The 18,764-nt window shown below is 45.5% G+C and overlaps 1 protein-coding gene across 2 annotated transcripts in view; it reads right to left on the bottom strand.

The window, feature by feature from the left end:
• Window positions 1-18,764, bottom strand: part of GALNT18 (polypeptide N-acetylgalactosaminyltransferase 18) — a 350,806-nt gene that overhangs the window by 69,183 nt on the left and 262,859 nt on the right. The window contains exon 7 of one of the 2 annotated variants that reach the window (XM_002822026.5): window positions 1,240-1,425. The exons of the other annotated variant lie outside the window; for it this stretch is intronic. Coding sequence (XP_002822072.1) covers window positions 1,240-1,425 — 186 coding nt within the window. The remainder of the gene's footprint in view (window positions 1-1,239; window positions 1,426-18,764) is intronic. 2 annotated transcript variants of the gene reach the window in all.

Here is an 18,764-nt window from a genome sequence, read left to right as displayed (position 1 = left end):
AGTTCCCCAGAAACACTCTTACTGTCAGGAATGCAATCCCGGGCTGGTACATTAGAGTTGGCTGCACTCTGGCTGATATTTCTCTGCTCCTCATTCTTGCTCCCAACTGCTGAAACCTCACTGATTATGGGAGTATGCAACCCAACTCAAGTTTCCCTCTCCTACGGTGGTGGTGTGGCTGGGAGGTGGGCTAAAAGCTCCCACCCATGAACCAGTCAACTTCCTCAATCATTTAACCAGAGCAAGATTAGCTTGGTGTAGAGTTTAGGTAACAGGGCTTTCATATGATCACTTTGAGTGAAGATCAATCACTTCCCCATTAGAGGCTTCCTAAAGGACTCCAAAGGGATTGCCATGGCCTTGGGAGGAAAGAATGAGGTCACGTAGTCAATAGCTCTGATAGCTCTGTCTCACACAGAATGCAACACAAGCAATGAACTCCAAGCAGACAGGCTGGTAAGTGGGTTGGAATCATGTGGCTGGCATCTCTCAACTCAGTAGTAGAGCTGGGTTCTCTCAACTCAGTAGTCCAAGGTCATTTCCACATGTTTCACCTTGACACATGGCAGGGCTAAACAAAACTACCAGAGAAACATTGCTTTTTCTCTGGCATTTCTTAAGTACAGGTGACTAGAGGGATAGAGGACAGTGGCAGGCAATGATGAGGCTCTGTGAAGGTTAAACACTGTCTAAAAACTGCCCAGAATAACTCCCATCTCCTAGTGAGGGTCCCTGTAGGTGTGCCTCCATCCCCATCCATGTGGCTCAAGAAATCTGAAAGGCATATGGATCTTTATAACTCTGGTCAAAGGTTCAATGGAGAAGTTTGAACCTAATCTATAGGAAGATTAAGATGCTTTTTGTAAATTTTTGTAGTTACTGGTATATTTGTAATCCAGGACCATGAAACATCTAATGTCAGAGATGCTGAGGACCTGGGAGCATGAAGGAAACTTGAGCTACCTGTCCAACTTTCTCATTTAAAATTAGGACACTAAGATCCAGAGAGAAGTCCTCGTCAAGCATGCTGACTAGGGATTAGGGTAGCAGGATAATAAATGGCTTAAAGCCTCACGGCCCCTTTTCTTCAGCAAATAATATTTTTGGGGTTGAGAGTCCATTCTTGCATGGCAAAACAGGACTCTGGCTGACCCATAGGAAGAAGGGTTCGGTCCCATATCTTGTTTTGTTTGTTTTCCACCAATCCCCGAGAAACTCATCCCTACCGGAGATCCCTACCTCCTGGGGTATGTTCCATGCCATGTAGACGTGGCTTTTAAATTCATCCATCCAGACTTCAGCCACCCTGAGAGCGTTCCTGCGGACATGGGCGGTGAGGTCCTCTGTGTAGGGCTTGTGGGCTCGCTCAATGTGGGCAATCCGTGAGCAGGGCAGGACCTCCACACTCCCACCACACTGCCACACCTGCAGAAGACATGGAGCCACTTGTCAGAGACTGCCTGGCTCTACCTTTCTACACCAGGTCTCAGGCAGCCACTTGACATGAGCAGGAAGAAAGTCAGCCCCTTCACCTTGACTCCCCAGATCACTCTCTGTGAGGGAGTAGGCCATACCTGATTTCTACTCCTACAGCAGCAGGATGGCTATGGAGTCATTAATTCATATATTGGTTCTTATTGCTGTGGATTTACCAACAAAAAAAATGAATGCACTTTTTCTCTCCACGTGTGAGCCCTACCACACCAAAAAAAGAGACCAGACATTTTGTTCCAAAGATCTGAATTCTCTTTGCACTTGGGGGAGAAGTTAACAAAACCCTTGATGATAGTCTGCAGCAGTGCATGACATAGAGGAGAACCAGCAAGACTCCCAGCAGAGACAACCTCTTCAAATGGACCACATGGGCCTGGACAAGAATTAGTGATCACCACAGAGAAGGGTGTCACCAGACACCCTTCTTCTACTGCATCTTTCCCAGGCTCTGGGTTCTGACTGAATCTGAGGGAGAGCGCTGCAAAGAAGGAAATGATATTAAACTTCTTAGCAACCTTGGTGAATAGGAGATTGATCCGAATGCAATTAGATTTTCAAAGATAAACCTTTGCATTCTAAGTGTTAATGGGCAGCATCTCAAAGCTCTCGCTACAATCTTTCCAGCCACCCTGACCTTTCAATGTTCCTGAACTTGCACTCTTTTGTGCTTCTAGGCTTTGGTCCATTCTGCTGGTAATTTTAGAATGCCCCCCTGCCCCCAACTCCTTCTTCAGCTGAAAAAATTCACCTCTCAAGACCTTGATCAGGCTGGGCACAGTGGCTCATGCCTGTAATCTCAGCACCTTGGGAGGCTAAGGTGGGAGAATCGCTTGAGCCCAGGAGTTTGAGACAAGCCTGGGTAACATCGTGAGATCCTGTCCCTAAAACATTAAAAAAATTAAAAAAAAAAAACCTTGATTATATGGCCCCAACATTGTGGAGTCTTCGCTCGATTTTCAGAGTAGAGTCAATTTCTCCCTCCTCTGGCCCCCGCAGCCCTTGATATCACAACTTACCTGCTTATAGGTCAGCCTCACTCACTGATGGTGTATTCCTGGAGGGCAAAACCTATATCTCACTCACTCACCTAACAAAAGGCCAAGTACATAGAAGTACTTTGTAAGTACTTGCTGAATAAATAAATGATTGATGCTTCATCAGTCAATCAATCAATGTATAAATGGCTGACATTTACTGAATTTCAGGTGAATCTGAAATACCTGGTTAGAGCTGATGAACGTGGCTTCTGAGGGAAAGTAATCAAGATCTCCTGGTGGACAGTAGATATTACTTGCCAGATCCTGTCAACATCACCATGAACTTGGTAGATGAAGTTCAGATATATAACATGTACCCATCAACAACAATAAGTCTGGGATAAAGCCAGATTTGGATTTAGCTTATTTTCCCTGTGTTAGTTAGGAAGGGAATGCCTTCCCTTCCACCCATCCATGTCACACCAGTTGGCCCCTATAGGCTCTAGGCTGTTGGAGTTGGAAGGTGGCTTACTGATTTATCACTCACTTAAGCTTGTTTTGCCTTGAGTTTATAACTTAGGACCAATAGAAAGGAAACTAACATCCTCATTGAGCATCTCCTATGTGCCAGGCACTGGACTGTACATTCAGGAAGGCAGCAAAACATGGTGTGTGGGTTATGAGCAGGGCTGGCCATGAGACTACTCAGGTTCACATCCTGGCTCTGCTCCATGCCTGCTATGTGACCTTGGGCAAGCCACTTGATCTCATTGTGCTTTTGTTTCCTCCTCTCCATGGGGATCATGAGTACCTATATCAGAAGGTCACTGAGAAAATTAAAGCAATTACAGGCAACATGCTTAAAAAATGCCTGGTGCATAATAAGCACGTGGTCATTCTTAGCTATTACTATCAAGCTGAACAGCGGAATCTTTAGAATCACCCTGTGAGGCAGTTATTATGCCCAATTCCAAGTGAGGAAGTGGAAACTAAAGAACGTCCCTTGCCAGTCGCGGTGGCTCACGCATGTAATCCCAGCACTTTGGGAGGCTGAGGTGGGTGGATCACTTGAGCTCGGGAGTTTGAGACCAGCTTGGGTAACATGGTGAGACCTCATCTCTGCTGAAAATTTCAAAAAAAGTTACATGGACCTGGTGGCACGTGCCTGCAGTCCTAGCAACTTGGAGGGTTGAGGCAGGAGGATCGCTTGAGCCCAGGAGGTGGAAGCTGCAGTGAGCCCTGATCGTGTCACACTGCACTCCAGCCTAGGCAACAGAGTGAGACCCTGTCTCAAAAAATAAAAAAATAAAAAATAATAATAAAAAAAGGAAGGTCCCTTGCTGAAGAACACACAGCTGATATTTAAGACAAAAGGATCTGTCTGATCCCAAAGAAGCTCAACGAAGAGCCAACACTTCCCCCATGATGATTAAGCTTTGAAAGGAGTTCCCACATCCAGGAATGGTTCTGAGGATCATGAGAGGGTGGCGGTGAAGGTCCCAGGCTGTGCGCCTCCATTCCCAAGACCTGTACATTCTGGGGACAGTGCTGATTTCCAATTCATTTTGCTCAGGTTCTCTATGAAAGCCTGTGAATCCCATGAAGAAGTTATTGACAACACGAAGAGTCAGGGTAATGATTCTTTTTGCCACTGGAACAGAGGCTATTGCTTGACATATTTCAACAATACAACACAGAGCATGAGTGGTAACAAAACTTTTTTATTACAAGACCTGCTTCTTAAAGAGTAGGTTCACCATTTCACCTTAGAGTGGGCACATCTGACATCATTCTAATCAGAATGGTGGTGCGGCTCCTCCCATCGTGCCTTTAGACACAGTACAAGAAGTGGCATGACTGTCTAGCACCTGAATTCACTCCCCTCTTCCCACCCCTGCAGCCACCTCCCTTGTCCAGGCCACCGTCATCATCTCTCATTTGGACTCTGCCACAGACTCCAAACACCTGACCTCCCTCTTCCTATATTCCTTCTCCAAACTCTTCTCCACTCAGCAGCTGGAGTGATTGAAGGTGTAAGCTGGACCACTCCCTCTCCTGCACCATGCCCCTGGCACAGCCCCTGATCTGGGCTTGCCCCCCACCACCCCTCCAACCCTGACCTTGTGCTCCCCAGTACACTTTATGCTGCATCCTCTATGCTGTAGCCACACTATTTTTTTTACTTCCTCTCACGTGGGTTTTTTTTCTCTCACCTCAGACTTCTGCACAGGCAATTACGTACCCAACCCTGCCTGCCTCCCTGACTCATCCTCCAAGCCTCAGTTCACTGTCACTTTGCTGCGCCCCCTTCCGCTAAGTTTACCTGGCGTGCTGTGTGGTCCTGCCTTGTTCCCTGATCTAACACCATTGCAATTGCTTATTTAATCACCTCCTTCCCTCTTGCAAAATGTTCTCAAACTTGTCACCAAATTGTCCCTTAGACACGTGCTAAATGGTGCTCAAAAGAGATCCTGGGTTCCAGGGGAGGTGGGGCATCTGGCCCAGGTGGGAGTAGCATGTCGCACTTGAAAGCACAGCTTTGGAGTCTGTGGGAACTGGATTCACATTTGTCCTCTGCCACCTGCTGCTATGTCACCTTTGGCAGGTTACTTCCCTCCCAAGCCTCATTTCTGCCCTGTGGGTGAGGGGATGAAGTGTGGGTAAGTGTTTAACATTGAGCCTACCTCAGTGTGAGCACTATGTGGATGGCGGTCAAGGAAGCAAAGACACTCTGGACATGGGGACAGGTCATCTGGGCCAGATCTGGCCTCACCGAGTGCTTGTGGAGTGGTGTTGGGCTATGTAACCTCTTGTGCAACAAACACCCATGACAATGGATACCACACCAGGCTGTGGGCTCAGGGAGCCCCTGCTGAAGTGCTCAGGATACTGGAAGCCCTCAGTCTGTGTGTGTACCTATTATTATTTTATAATAATTTAATAATTATTACGTTGCTGCTATTTGGACTGTCCTGTACACCCACCTTTGGGGAGCAAACAGGCCACAGAAGACAGGGTTCTTCCCAAATGCCTAGCCCAGCAGAGGGGTAGACAAGGCTTCCTTCTCAGAGACAGGGAGCACTGGTCAACATTTCCAGTCTCCTCCCTTCTATGAAAGGGCACTCATCTATGGAGAGGGTAACAGCTTTTGCCTTGGCCACGGCATTTGGGTTCTTGGCAGCATCTGGGCTTTGCAGCCAGAAGATGTGGACTCAGCATGTTTACCCCGCCACTTCTGGACCCTGCCCAATGGCACTGAAGCAAACAAGGGAAAGCCTGTGCTGGCTGACCCCTGGGAGATAAGTGGCTCCACTGACCAATGGCTTGACCCAAGAGAGAATTTCAAAAGTCATACCCACAGCTCATCTCAGAGGCCCTCTGGGATGGTAGACAAAGGATAGGAAAGGAAGTCACTGGCATTTGGACCTCATGGAGAATGACATCATGGAGCTTCTATGGAGGATTGGGAGGGGCAGGGGATAAGGAAGGGACAGAAAGGGAGCTGGGCCTGGCACATTAAATGTCCAATTCACAATTGGCACGATAGAGCAAGCCCCCAAACCAGAGGGAGGATATACACAGGAAGGCCTGTGCTGGGGAAGCAGGGCAGCTGGACAGGGGATGAGGTGTGGGTACAGGGATGGCTTGGCATTGTGAGCTCTGGTGGGTAGAGATGCCTAGGGAGAGAGGGCAGGTAGCTGGGTACCGAAGGGGTGCCTGAGAAATGAACACCAAGGGTTGGAAACAGAGAAGGCAGGTGTGGTCACAGGGAACAGGGCACAGGAAGCAACCACCAAGATGTAGAACCTAATTTCCACATACGATGGCGAGGGCATGTGCTGAGTCTTGCAGGCACCGGGCATACCTGACGGCACATCAGCACAAGGCTGGGTCCTGAGGCTTCTGACGGGCACTGAGCAACACGTTTCTTGACTACACTAAGTTCTTTCCTGTCTCTGTGCCTTTGCACCTGCTATCGCACGTCCTGAATAATTTCTCCCCCACTTATGACCCAGCTCAAATACTACCTCTTTTGATTTGCCCAGTGTAAATTAGATCCCCTCTGAATACCTTTAGTGCCCTGCCTTTTTCTTCATGACCCTTACTCAAAATACTTTTACTTCTGTATTGATTCTTTGAATGTCTGTCTCCCTTCACTGGACTATAAGCGCCATGGAAACAGGATCGTGTCTGTATGTTTACCACTGTATACATCAACACCTGCCACTTAGTCTATATTCAATAACTATTATTTGAATGAGTGAATCCAGGAATCTGAGAGTCCTGGGCTTTCACTGACTATAGAGGCATGGTTTTAACTAGCTCAGCGGGATGCCCTAATAAAGGCCATAAACATAAAATGTGGCTAGATTTTACTGAACACAATGACTTTCTTCAAACTCAAGTGGTTTTTCAGCAAAGCTCTCACATTTAAGTGCATACTGCTGCAACCAAAGAGAGTTACTTGGGCTGCAGAGCTTAAATTAATGTCGTAAAACCTAGGAAGTCATCAAATGAGCACAGGGGATAGCAGGCAGCTTCCTCTTGTGGAACCATGAACTCACTGGAGAGAAAGGCTCCAACCTCACAAGATGCTCAGATATGCCTACAGAGGAGCTGCTGGGACCACCTCCCACATGTGGCCAAGAACCTAAAGTGGATTGTAGAGAACAGTTACCTGGGGCAGAGCAAAATCACACTCACCACCGGCCCTTCCTAGAAAACCCTAGTCCTGTTATCGCTTCTGAAGAGGCTTGAAACACCCACCCAGAACTACGAGAAAGCATGGAGGTCTTAGGGGCTGGTGGAAAGGGTTTAAATCCCGGCTCTGTCATATATTAGTCTTTGACTTGGACCTGTCTTTGGATGTCAGCTTTTTCTTGGGAATAATGATTCCCGAGGTTTAAAAGAGATGCTGTATATGACAAGCTCCCACAAGCAAAGGAGGGCATGTAGTGGGTTCTCAGGGAGGCTCAGATCACTTTCTTTTCCCAGGCTGAGGAGCCACTGGTACAAGGTCAGGGTTACATCTTGTATTGGCCACTCACACAAACAAGCCTCCTGCTCCCAAGCCTCAATTTCCCCCAGCTGCCAAATGGGGGAGCTGGACTCAATGTTGTCTTAGATCCCCTCTACTTTTTGTATTCTGTGATTTTGCATTTTCTAGGCAGTGCCTCAAATGATGCCCAGTACTTGAGACACAACTGAGAGTTGTAAATTGAGTTAAAATGGGGACACATAGTAGACAAAGCAACAGGATGTAGTTTGATAATCTCTTCTACTCCAAGACTCATGACCACTCCATAGTCTAAGACAGGGACGGCAAATGAGTTTACACTCCTGTGTGAAATCCATTTGCTTGTTAATATCCTTCTGAAGTACTGTGTTGGGAAGAATTCTGAGGCTCTCTCCAGTCTCTGGAGAAGCATGCCACAATTTATTCATTACGGTTACCATGGGTAAGGGACTGGGGTTGGTGGCACTTCAGCCTTGTAATTCATAGCCACATCCACAAGATCAGATCCCAGATACTGTGCAGCTTTCATCTTCTTATGACTTTTAACGAGCTCTTTGCTCTTGGCAAACTGTTCCCACTGTTCTCTTAGCCCAGAAAGCCTCCTTCCTGCTCTCCACATCCCTCCAAAGCCGGCTTGGCCCAGCTCCTCCAAACTCTTGGAACTCATGACTTGTACGACTCATGTGGTCCTTATTTCTTGGCTCACGTGGTTAATTATCTTTTTACATGTAACTGTCTCGCCTAACTTGGCTGCAAAAGCAGAGACAAGAGTGAAAAGCCAAAACCAGCAGGCTATGGGGAGGAAGACGAGGTGGATGCAGGCTGAGGCTGAGGCCTGGGGAGAGCTGGCAGAAGACCAGAAAGTCACTTGCAGAGTGGCCGAACGGTCAGAGGTGTAGGCAAACAATAGCGGTGGGCAGGACACTGACGCTCCAGGCATCCTCCAATTTTGTACCCTGGGCATTTCACTCACCTCACTCTATCCTGGCTCTGCATGGGAATAAGAAAGAGAAGAGAGGGCTGGGCATGGTGGCTCACGCCTGTAATCCCAGCACTTTGGGAGGCTGAGGCAGGTGGATTACCTGAGGTCAGGAGTTTGAGACCAGCCTGGCCAACATGGTGAAACCCCATCTCCACTAAAAATACAAAAATTAGCTGGGCATGGTGGTGGGTGCCTGTAATCCCAGCTACTCGGGAGGCTCAGGCAGGAGAATCGCTTGAACCCAGGAGGTGGAGATTGCAGTGAGCCAAGATCGTGCCATTGCACTCCAGCCTGGGCGACAAGAGCAAGACTTTGTCTCAGAAAAAAAAAAAAAAAAAGGAAGAGAGGTCAAATCTGGACAAGGCCAACACAAAAGCCAGATGCCATCAGCAAGTCAGGGTCAGGGCGTGCAACAGAGCAGCCAGGATGAAGACAATGTCAGTGTGGAGATAACCTCCCTCCAAAATATCTCACTCCCACGCTGGCAACCTTTAGTCTCCAGATAAGAGCACATTCCCTAACATAGTTTGCAAGCCCTCTGAGAACTGGCCCTGTCTATTTCCTGCAGCCTCATCTCTCACGCCATCTAGTTATGTCCAGTTATGCCATGGACATAGGTGGATCACATTCTTGGGTTTCTATCCCCTCTTTCTGCCATTCTCTTTACTGGAAATTCCCATGCCCCCACCACATATACACTTATTTCCCTTGCTAATTCCCACCTACCTTCCCTGGCTGCCCTAGTTTTGGCTCATGCCTTGGCTATGCATTCCTATATCACCTGTACGTCCTCTTGCACAGTATGTGTGATAACTCTGTGTGTGTGCAGCTTAAAGACACATAGTACAAGGAACAACTGTTGACCTGCCACCCCCCTTAAGAAGCAATGCTTTGGCAGTACCTTAGAAACCTCTGAGTGCTTTTCCTTACCCCCAGAGGTAACTCATTATCCTGAATTTTGTTAATAATTTCCTTGCCATAAACCTATACTGCACATTATTTAGTTTTGCCTGTTTGTGAACGCTATATAAATGGAACCAGATTGTACACATCCTGCAACTTGCTTTTTGCTTCATTTATTTTCATCACAATAGTGTTCCATTGTATAAATATGCAGTAATTTATTTATGCTCTCTTTTGTTGGTTGACAGTCTTGTTTTCAGTATTACGGATGGTGCTCCTCGGAACACGCTTGTATGTGTCTCCTGGTGCATGAGAGTGGGCAGGCCTCCATGTATTTATCTCACAGTGAAATTTCTGGAGCATAGGTTATATACACATGTTCAACTTTCCTAGGAAAAGTGACACTGTTCCAAATAATGTGGATCACATTATACTCCCACCAGCACGAGTGAGGCTCACATTGCTTCCCATCCTTGCCAACATTTGACATTGTCCAACTTTAAAATTTTTGCCAATCTGATGGGCATAAAATTCTCCCTCACTGCAGTTTTAATTTGCAACCTCCCCTGATTACTAGTGAGACAGAGGTTTTTTGTTGTTTATGCGCCCACAATACCGAACTCTGAGAGGAGGCTCATGTCAACTTTGTCCTCATCAAGACACTAAACAGGGCTGGCACATGAGAGGTGCTCAAAAAAATATAAATTGCACGAATGAAGGAACTAGAGCTGGGTTTTAGTTCTGCGTTATCCTCAGTGCACTTTACTTGGTGCTCTCCCAGGTTTCCTGGGGTACATATTTAGTTATTTTAAAGTGTAAGGGAACATTTAAAAAATCTGACAATGCTTATTCCTTTCATCAGAGCCTGCAGAGAAACACTCCCTGAGGATATGGTCTCCCAAGCCCTCTTCTTGCAATAAACACTTCCGAAGAGTCCTCTGTGTGGAATTGCTGCTTGGAAAAAAAAAATGATGCTTTTTCTTGGAAAGTGTCCCTGAAGGGGTCTGAACATTTGGGTTAGCCCCAACAAACACTTGAAGCAGTTCCTCTGTTTGAAAGGGATCCCTCATAACTATGAGAGGCAGCAGGATTCATTGGGCAGAATTCCAAGGAGAGACAAGCTGGGCTGGAATGTCTGGAAGCTTCCCATGAAGAAAAACTTAAAAGACTATTTTGCAGGAATCTCTGGTTTGCTGAAATAGCTGCTTACCCACAGGAAACCCAGGGTCAAGTTAGAGGGGCAACAGTAATGTGTCATTCTCAGCAAACTGGCCCATCCCATACAGGGGGCCTGGCTTTTCCTTGGACCCCAATGCTCTGCCTATAATGATTGGGCCACAGGAGTTCAGGGAAGGACATTCCAGGAGGACTGCTTTGCAAATGTGTGGTCATTGAGACTAGAAGGTATCTTTAATGGTTCTGACCAAGAAGGGCTTATTCGTGGTTACCTCAAATCTCATATCAGCCAACCGGCCTGATTACTATTGTTCAAACTCAGGCCAGATGGGACTCAAGACAAGTTGGAAAAAGGAAGGCGTCAGGCTCTGACATACAGCGGTTGGGAAACTGAGCCAGGAGTAGGGTGGTCTCCAAAGGTGTGGCAGAGACCCCTATTGCTCACTGACACCTGGGTGCTCCTCCATATTTCCCTGCACCCCTTGCAGTCAGGAGGGTGCAAATCGATGAGATGAGAGAGGACATGGCCTCTGCCACTTCCCGGGGAAGGTGGGTGACTATCCAGTGTGTCTCCTTAGGTGCACTTCTACTCCCCACCCCACCATCTGCTGGATGTTTAAGCCAGGGTGAACTTGAAGTTCAAAGATGCTGAACCCACAAGAGAAGCAATCAGAGTCCCCACGTCACTACTTGGAGAAAAGCTGTACAGGAGAGCCTCCCAGCCAGCCTTCAGGGGACTGTGTGAGCAAAATAGGACATTTCCTGGGTAATCTCTATTTCCAGCAGTTCTGAGAGCTGCTGTTTCAGTCTGTGATGCTGCCAGTATGTAAAGAGGCAAGGTGACCAAAGAGGCATGGTCCCTGCAGGCACCAGTTGCCAGAGGTTCAATTTATTGTGTGGGGCTCATATGAGAAAGCTCCAGGCATAGGGACAGATGGAGTGTCTGGAAGGTGACTGCTTCCCAATTCCAGCTGATGAGTTCAATCAAAGCAGGACCCCACTAGAGGCTGAGGATGCAGGGAGCAGATCTAGCCCAAGGGGTGAGAGAGGGAGCTGCAAGGGGCAGGCAGGACATTAGGACTCCTGCACATCGGGCTGCCATGAGAGTTTGGTTCAAACTCAGAACCAGAGCAGAGGGCAGAAAACCAAGGGTGAAGCTAGCCAGAGTGGTAGAGGAAAGGTCCAGGTTTGAAGATGACATATAGCTCCAGGTTCCTTGGAAAGTCACAGACAGAAGCCCTGTGGCAACTCCACTTATGCAAGAGGGAGCCAGCTGGTGAGGCCAGGGCTGCAGCCACACTCTTCCAACACTTGTCAGGGCACACAAAATCTAGAAGAAGCTGACCCTCACAGCTTCCCAATGCACAAGGCTGGGAAGGTAAGCTAGTTCAAGTCCAGGCATATCTATGGAACCAAAACCCTATAGAAGCCCCAAACTCAGAGACAGAAGTATTAGCAAGTTCCAAATCAGGGTCCCATTGACACCTGCGCTATCTACTGTAATCACTTCTTTGTTTTGAAATAAGATCTCTGGCCCCCATTATTGTCACTGGTGCTGCCAGAGAATGACAATGAGCTTAAATGTCATAGGGATTTGGGGAGCAATTTCCTAAAATCCAAATAAAAACCTTCCCATCTCTAATCTGAGAGTCACTTTTATTAGCTAACTGGGCTCATCTGTTCACTCAGCATGTTCAGAGCCCTTTTTGGGGGTTAAGTCCCTTTCAATTGCTGTGAGGCACCGTCTCCTTGTGGACGTGCTTGTGCTATCCAGCTGCTATTCAAAGCGCATCTCCTGGACCATGTTGAATTTATACTTTGCTATATGAAGTTGAACCACTTACTCATTTAAAGTATTTCTTTTTTTATGTCTCTAATCAGTGGCTGTTTCTTTCCTCTCTCTGAAGCTTAATTGAATCAGAAACAAATCCCACACATATGAATGGCTCATTAGCATGTCCCAGTCAGATTCAAATTGGCCGTCCATACCAGATGCCCCCAAAAGGATGACACTGGCCCAAAGAAGGACTCTTTAAACCAGTGTCCAAAGGGTGTTGCCATGATAAGCCAGGAGAGTCCTTTCTGAAATCCAGGGTAGATACACTGTCATTCCCAGCACCATGGAGCCAACTGATGACAGGTAATGGATGTGTCATTGAGATGGGGTTGGTGGGAGGCAATGTGGCCAAGCCTGGGAACAGACATCAGAGGAATGTCTGGTGTCTATGTGTCTGGCTCAAGCATCATCCTCACACTTGGCTCAGTGGGGCCCTTTTATCAAATGATACAAATGAGACTGAGATGCTGAACATTCTCTCACTCAGAAATGATATTTGTTCTAAAGAGCTTCCCCTCTTAATCAAAGGAAACTCAGATTATAAATGCTGGTATGCTACATCTTCTCTTAAAGGATTTGCCCTTTTCATAGAAATCAGAATGAATCGTCAGCATGGGCATCATCACTGGTGTCGTCTCTGAAAGTCACCGATAGCAAACTCTCATTTAATACAGATTTACAAAAGAGATCAGCATACTGCAATAGAGCAGAACTGAAGGGAACCTAACCAGGACCTCCCATCATTTCCCAGGTGAGCAAACTAAGGTTCAGGGTCACAGGATAATTTAGAAGCACAGTAAGATATGGATCCAAGAGCCTGCCTTTTGGAAGACAGGAAGTCATTATGGTTCAGAGCATAGCCTCTGGGGCCAAACAGTCTTGGTGTCAAGTCCTACATTTCCCATTTGCTGAACTGGTGACTTTAGGCAATTCACTTCACCTTCCAACACTCAGTTTCCATGTCTATGAAATGGAGATAAAAGTGATAAATTCCAAAGATAGTTGTTGTGAGAATTAAATGAGGTAATACACAGAGACAGTTTATTTCATCACCTGGAAGAAGTTTAGAGCTCCCTAAATATTAGCTATAATTATTATCACTATAATATTCCATCGATTATAAGATTCATTATTGCTATACCACAGCTTTTCAGGGCAGGAGAAAACACACTACATTCCTCTGAGCTCAAGATTTATATACCCAAGTGCCTACGTCTCACCTTCACTCTCATGTGTCTCAGGCATCTCAAGCTTACCAGGTCCAAAACGAAGTTCCTGATTTTCTTCCCTGCCTCCCCATCTGTCCCTTAGTCTGCCCCTCATCCATCTAATAGCCGAAGCCTGTAACCTGTAATTCATCTGTAGCAACGTCTTCTTCCTCCCTCTCCACATCCAATACATCAGCAAAAGCAGACAGTTCTACCTCCTAAATATAGCTTGAATTTAATCACTTCTGTCCATCTGCACAGCCAACATCCTGGTCCAAGTCCCTATTATTTTTGTGTGGGCATCTCCATCCAGAGCCTCTTCCCTGGTCTTTCTGTGTTGTCGTGTTGCCCTTCAATCCATATTGCCCTCCAATCCACTTTTTAAAATTATGCATCAGAGCATGTCCCTCCTCTGCTTTAATGCAGTTCAGCAATTATTTACTGAGCACTTACTATGTGCCAGTCTTTGTTGTAGGAGATGGGAATCTTATCACAGAACAAAATATAAAAAATCCTGACTTTCTGATACTTACACTGTGTTTTTTCTGTTACAGCACTTCCTGTGGACTGAATTGTCTCCCCCTTCCTCAAATCCGTATGCTGAGGCTGTAACTCCCCATGTGACTATATTGGAGATGGGGCATTTAAGGAGGTGATTAAACATGCACAAAAAATTTTTAGTAGAATGACCATATGTTCTGGTTTGCCGGGGACAATACTGGTTTATACCTAGTGTTCCACTGTTATTAGTAGCACCCCCTTTCACTCTCAAAACCTTCTAGTTTGGACAGTAAATTAAAATTTATTTACATATTTATTATTTATTTATATACGCCAAATGTATAAGGTCCAACCTGATTTTAGAAACACTGAAATCCCAAATAAGTATCTGTCTTAAAATCATGGTCTTACTAATCTTTTCCCTGCCCTAGTCCATGATTTCTCTATATTACTACAATCCTAGTGCGGTGAAAATTAAGCAAGTCATCAAGACCCTCACCTACTGATGTGCAGCATTTGAAGCAGGCCTGAGGAATAAAATAGAGCACCCCACCATTCAGTGCTCCAAGCCAGGATAGAGACCAGAGCCCTGTCTCTTGAACTTTCCCAAACTAGACAGACAGAGAGAGAGAGAGAGAGACAGGACCTAAAGGAGTAAATGGTGTTCCTGGGCCATTTACACCACAGGTTAACTCTTTATTTTCAGGACTGACTTTACATACAGGTAGGCCTTGTTTTATAGAAAAACTTGTGCGCAGGGGTAATTTCTGGATACCAGACTTTATAGAAAAACTTGTGTGCAAGGGTAATTTCTGAATACCAGCACCCACAGCACTAGAAAAAAATGTGCTCACAAGTACCCTGCCCCTTGCATTGCTTTACAAAGCCAAGAACATTTGTATTTGGAGATGCCCCTGACCCCTCCTTCTGCAACTTCAGATTTATGAATTTCAGGTCTTGTCCAAGGAAAACCATAGCAGTGTCAGAGGAGAAGGAGAAGGAACGCTTGCTCAGTTTGTGGCAGTTCTTCTGAGGAACTGATTCTGGCCTTGCTTGGTGGTCTCTTCAGGAAAACTAGAATAACAATGTAATGGTGGCCAAGAAGCTACCTTCCAGGGTCTGATACAAACCAGCATGCAGACTCAGCTAAAGAAGAACAAAGAACAAAAATGGAAACAAAAGGGAGACAGAAAATGACTCTGGGGAGCTTTAACATACATTGTGAGCTTCCAGGTTTCTTTGGCTTTTGTTTTTGCTTTTTTCCAAAATTCAGGAAATTAAACATTGATACATGACTATTATCAAATCCCCAGTCTATAATCAAAGTTCACCAATTGTCCCAATCAAAGCCTTTATAGCTATTTTTCCCCTTCATCCCAACTTTTTAAGAAGGTAAAAATTTCCTTCGGGTTGACTCCCCAAATCCTTTATCAATTGTTACCTTGTTTGTGCATGTTATTAATCTCTCTTTTATACAGCTCCCTCATTGAACGCAATTGAAAAAACCTAAGTGGGAAGACCACTCCTGAGTAAAATTGTTCATGGGCACTCTCCTTCTGCTCCCCACCATTTCTAGCTAATCGCTTCATTATGTACGGATTAATTTTGCACTTATCTTCACTAACCATAAAACTTTTACAATGTACTTTTAAACTGCGTCTACTCAGCTGCTGGTTTGTAATTGCAAAGGTCACTCCACGGCTGGCTGGTGTGCTAGGAGATAACACGCAATGGCCACGGAGCTTCCTGCTCCATGTTTTCAGATGCCTTCCTGGAGCCGCTGGGTATGGGACAGACCAATCAGTTCTAGACTGGCTGCTTGGGGTACCGAAATGTCCTTATATATGGAGATCACCAGCTAGGAAACACCCTCAAATCCCAGATGCTTTGGCCTCAGAGGCCTCAGGTTGCTCCGACCTCAAAGGCCTTGGGAATTTCAGGCCCTACAGGTCTCAGGAGAAGGTCTATCTACAGCTGACCATCTAGAAGGCAACAAAATTTCAACTACTCTCTCAAGGTCAAGTCTGTACTTTCTCAAGGCTCAGGCACTTGCCCTCTGCCTACAAGCAGGCACTAGATTCCCAGTCTTCAAGGAGTCCCTCTCCCTCCTTTTCTGGTCAAATACAATCTCCAAGGAGTCCCTCTGCCTCCCTTTCTGGTCAAATACAATCTCTAACCTCTCTGCCTTCCATCAATCTCCACCCACTCCCTCCTTAGCCCTTTGAAATCTGTCTTCTATCACTTCCCCTTGACTCCAACTATTCCCTCCAAAGCCTTCTTATGGCTGTATCTAATGCCTTTTCTCCACTTGCTTTCTCAGAGCATAGGCTGTTGGTTCACAGGCTTTGGACAGAACTGTGTTTAAATCCAGACTCCTCCACTTTTTCTCTTGGGACAAGGGCAAATTCCTTAACTCTGAGCCTCAGTGATCTCATCTGTAAAATGGTGACAGTAATTCTGGTTTCCTGTGATTCTTGGGACGACGGGTAAATGACATACAGCATAAAACTCACTAGAATATAAGTTCTATGAGGGCAAACCTAAGTTATCTCATTCATCACTGCATATCCAGTGCTTGGCACAGCATCTAGAATGGTAAGTGCTTTATAAATAATTATTGAATAAATGAACTAAATACAAAATAAATGTTCAACAAATGGTAGCTATTATCATTAGTATTCATGTTTGCCTGCCTGTTTGAGTTCTGAAACGCTGCCTTCCCCTAACATCTGTGATTTTCCACCAATACAGCTCCTATCTTTCTGGCTGATTCTTCTCTGTGACTGTGGGATCACACTGTCCCCGCCTCCATCTCCTATGCCCATGTCCAATTCTAAAATCTCTTCTCTTTTCAGAAATGGTCACATAGAGGGTACCTGATCCCATTGTCTTACTTCAAAGTTTTTTCTTTCTTTTTACCTTAGTTTTATAGTTTTGGCTTTCTGTTGAATCCAGGTATTATATTTCTCTCTATCTTAACACCAACTATACGTTACAAGGAATATAATACATGTTCACTGTATGAATGAATAGACAGATGAATAATGCAAGCTTTTTGGTTATTTCCACTGTTATTTCTAATGCCAACCTTGCCACATTTTCCCCCTCAAACTATCTCAAAGTCTCCTTTAGCCAATGGCACCCTCAAACCTCCCATCATCTGAGTTTGAAATATCAATGCCACCTTTGTTGGACATTTAATAACTCATTTATAAGAACTAGGAAAGACTAAGTCTTGACTTCTAATAATCATTCAAATTATTAAAATCCAAAACAATTCTAAGGGAACAGATGGGCAATGACTTAGCTAAGGCTTTGGGTCATTGGGAAAATTCCCTTTGGAAGCACAAAGGCCTGCAAGCTTGAAATCTGTTTGGTGTCTTTTGAAATTCTTGGTCTCAGAAGACCACATAGATAAACACTTACACCACCATACAACTGTCAGCCTTCTCTAGGTGTTACCCCACCACAGCAGCTGAAGGACAATGCTAAAGGGATTCCAATTCATGACAAAATGATACAAAACAGTGGCAAAGCTCACAGCCCCAATCCACACAAAACACACAAGCGCACACACACACACACATGCACACAGACATGTTATCCCAAGCTCTCAGGTTATTCTGAACTCCAGCTGGCTTGAGCCAACCATAACATTTAGAAGCAACTAGAAACTACAATCCAATTTAAGGTGTTTAATTTTCTCTGTCTCCAGGGATGGGAAATAAAAGAATCTGCTTGCAGCTTTTCTGCGAGATGTTGCATCTGGTGGTTTTCTGAGACCTTTTCAGCAGAGGAAAAATGCTGGTCCCCAGACCCCTTTCTCCTCACATCTCTCTAACTGTGTGGGCAAAGACGAGGTTGCTTTACCCGAAACTGTGGTGTCCAATGTTTTTAATTAATTTCCTTATGGCTAGCTGAGAATAGCCATGATACTAACAGTGAGGTGAGATTACTCAGACCTCTGGGTCCAAGGCCTTTGGGGAGAACCACATACCCAGTCTATCATGTGCTTCAATAACACACATTAACCTGTGCACATTAACCTACCTGGACTGCCTTCACTGGTAATTTTAGCAAAGTCTCCAGCCCTTTAACCGTGGATACATATTTTTTAAAGTCTCAAATAGCGGTGATGCCTGTTCTAGGCAATTGCCAGGGACCCTTCCTTGCTTTCTCTTCCTCCTCTTTGTCTCTGCTCCCCTGAGCCCAGATTTCTGACTTCCTCTCTGTTCTGGCTCCTCTCATTTAGTAATCCCCCATCTGTCTCCTTCCTGACTCTGTGGACTCTGGCTCAGCCCTGGACTGTTACCCCTCCAGTTCTGAAGTCTCCTGCCATGTCCAGTGAGAACATTGTGTAGTATCATCTGATTTAGGCCCCAGCACTCCTGAGAGCTGAGCACTGAAATGGTACGGTGGTCATTTTCCAAAGCAATGGTGGCCGGAGTTAACCCTTGAAATTAACCTTTATGCCATCAGTGATTTTAAACCCTGAAGATAGAGATGGAAAAATAACACGACATAGTGATTAAGGCATTCATTTTAAAACCAGTCAGGCTGGTTCTAATCTTGAGTGGTCCTGGGTAAGGAGGGAGTTATTTAATCTAATTTCCTCCAGGTTTCTAATTTACAAAATAGGGATAACAGCATGGACCTCACAGGGATCATA

The sequence above is a fragment of the Pongo abelii genome, chromosome 9 (assembly GCF_028885655.2).
Source record: "Pongo abelii isolate AG06213 chromosome 9, NHGRI_mPonAbe1-v2.0_pri, whole genome shotgun sequence".
NCBI lineage: Eukaryota > Metazoa > Chordata > Mammalia > Primates > Hominidae > Pongo > Pongo abelii.
The sequence above is the reverse complement of the archived record's forward strand: the minus strand, read 5'-3'. Positions and strand labels throughout refer to the sequence as shown.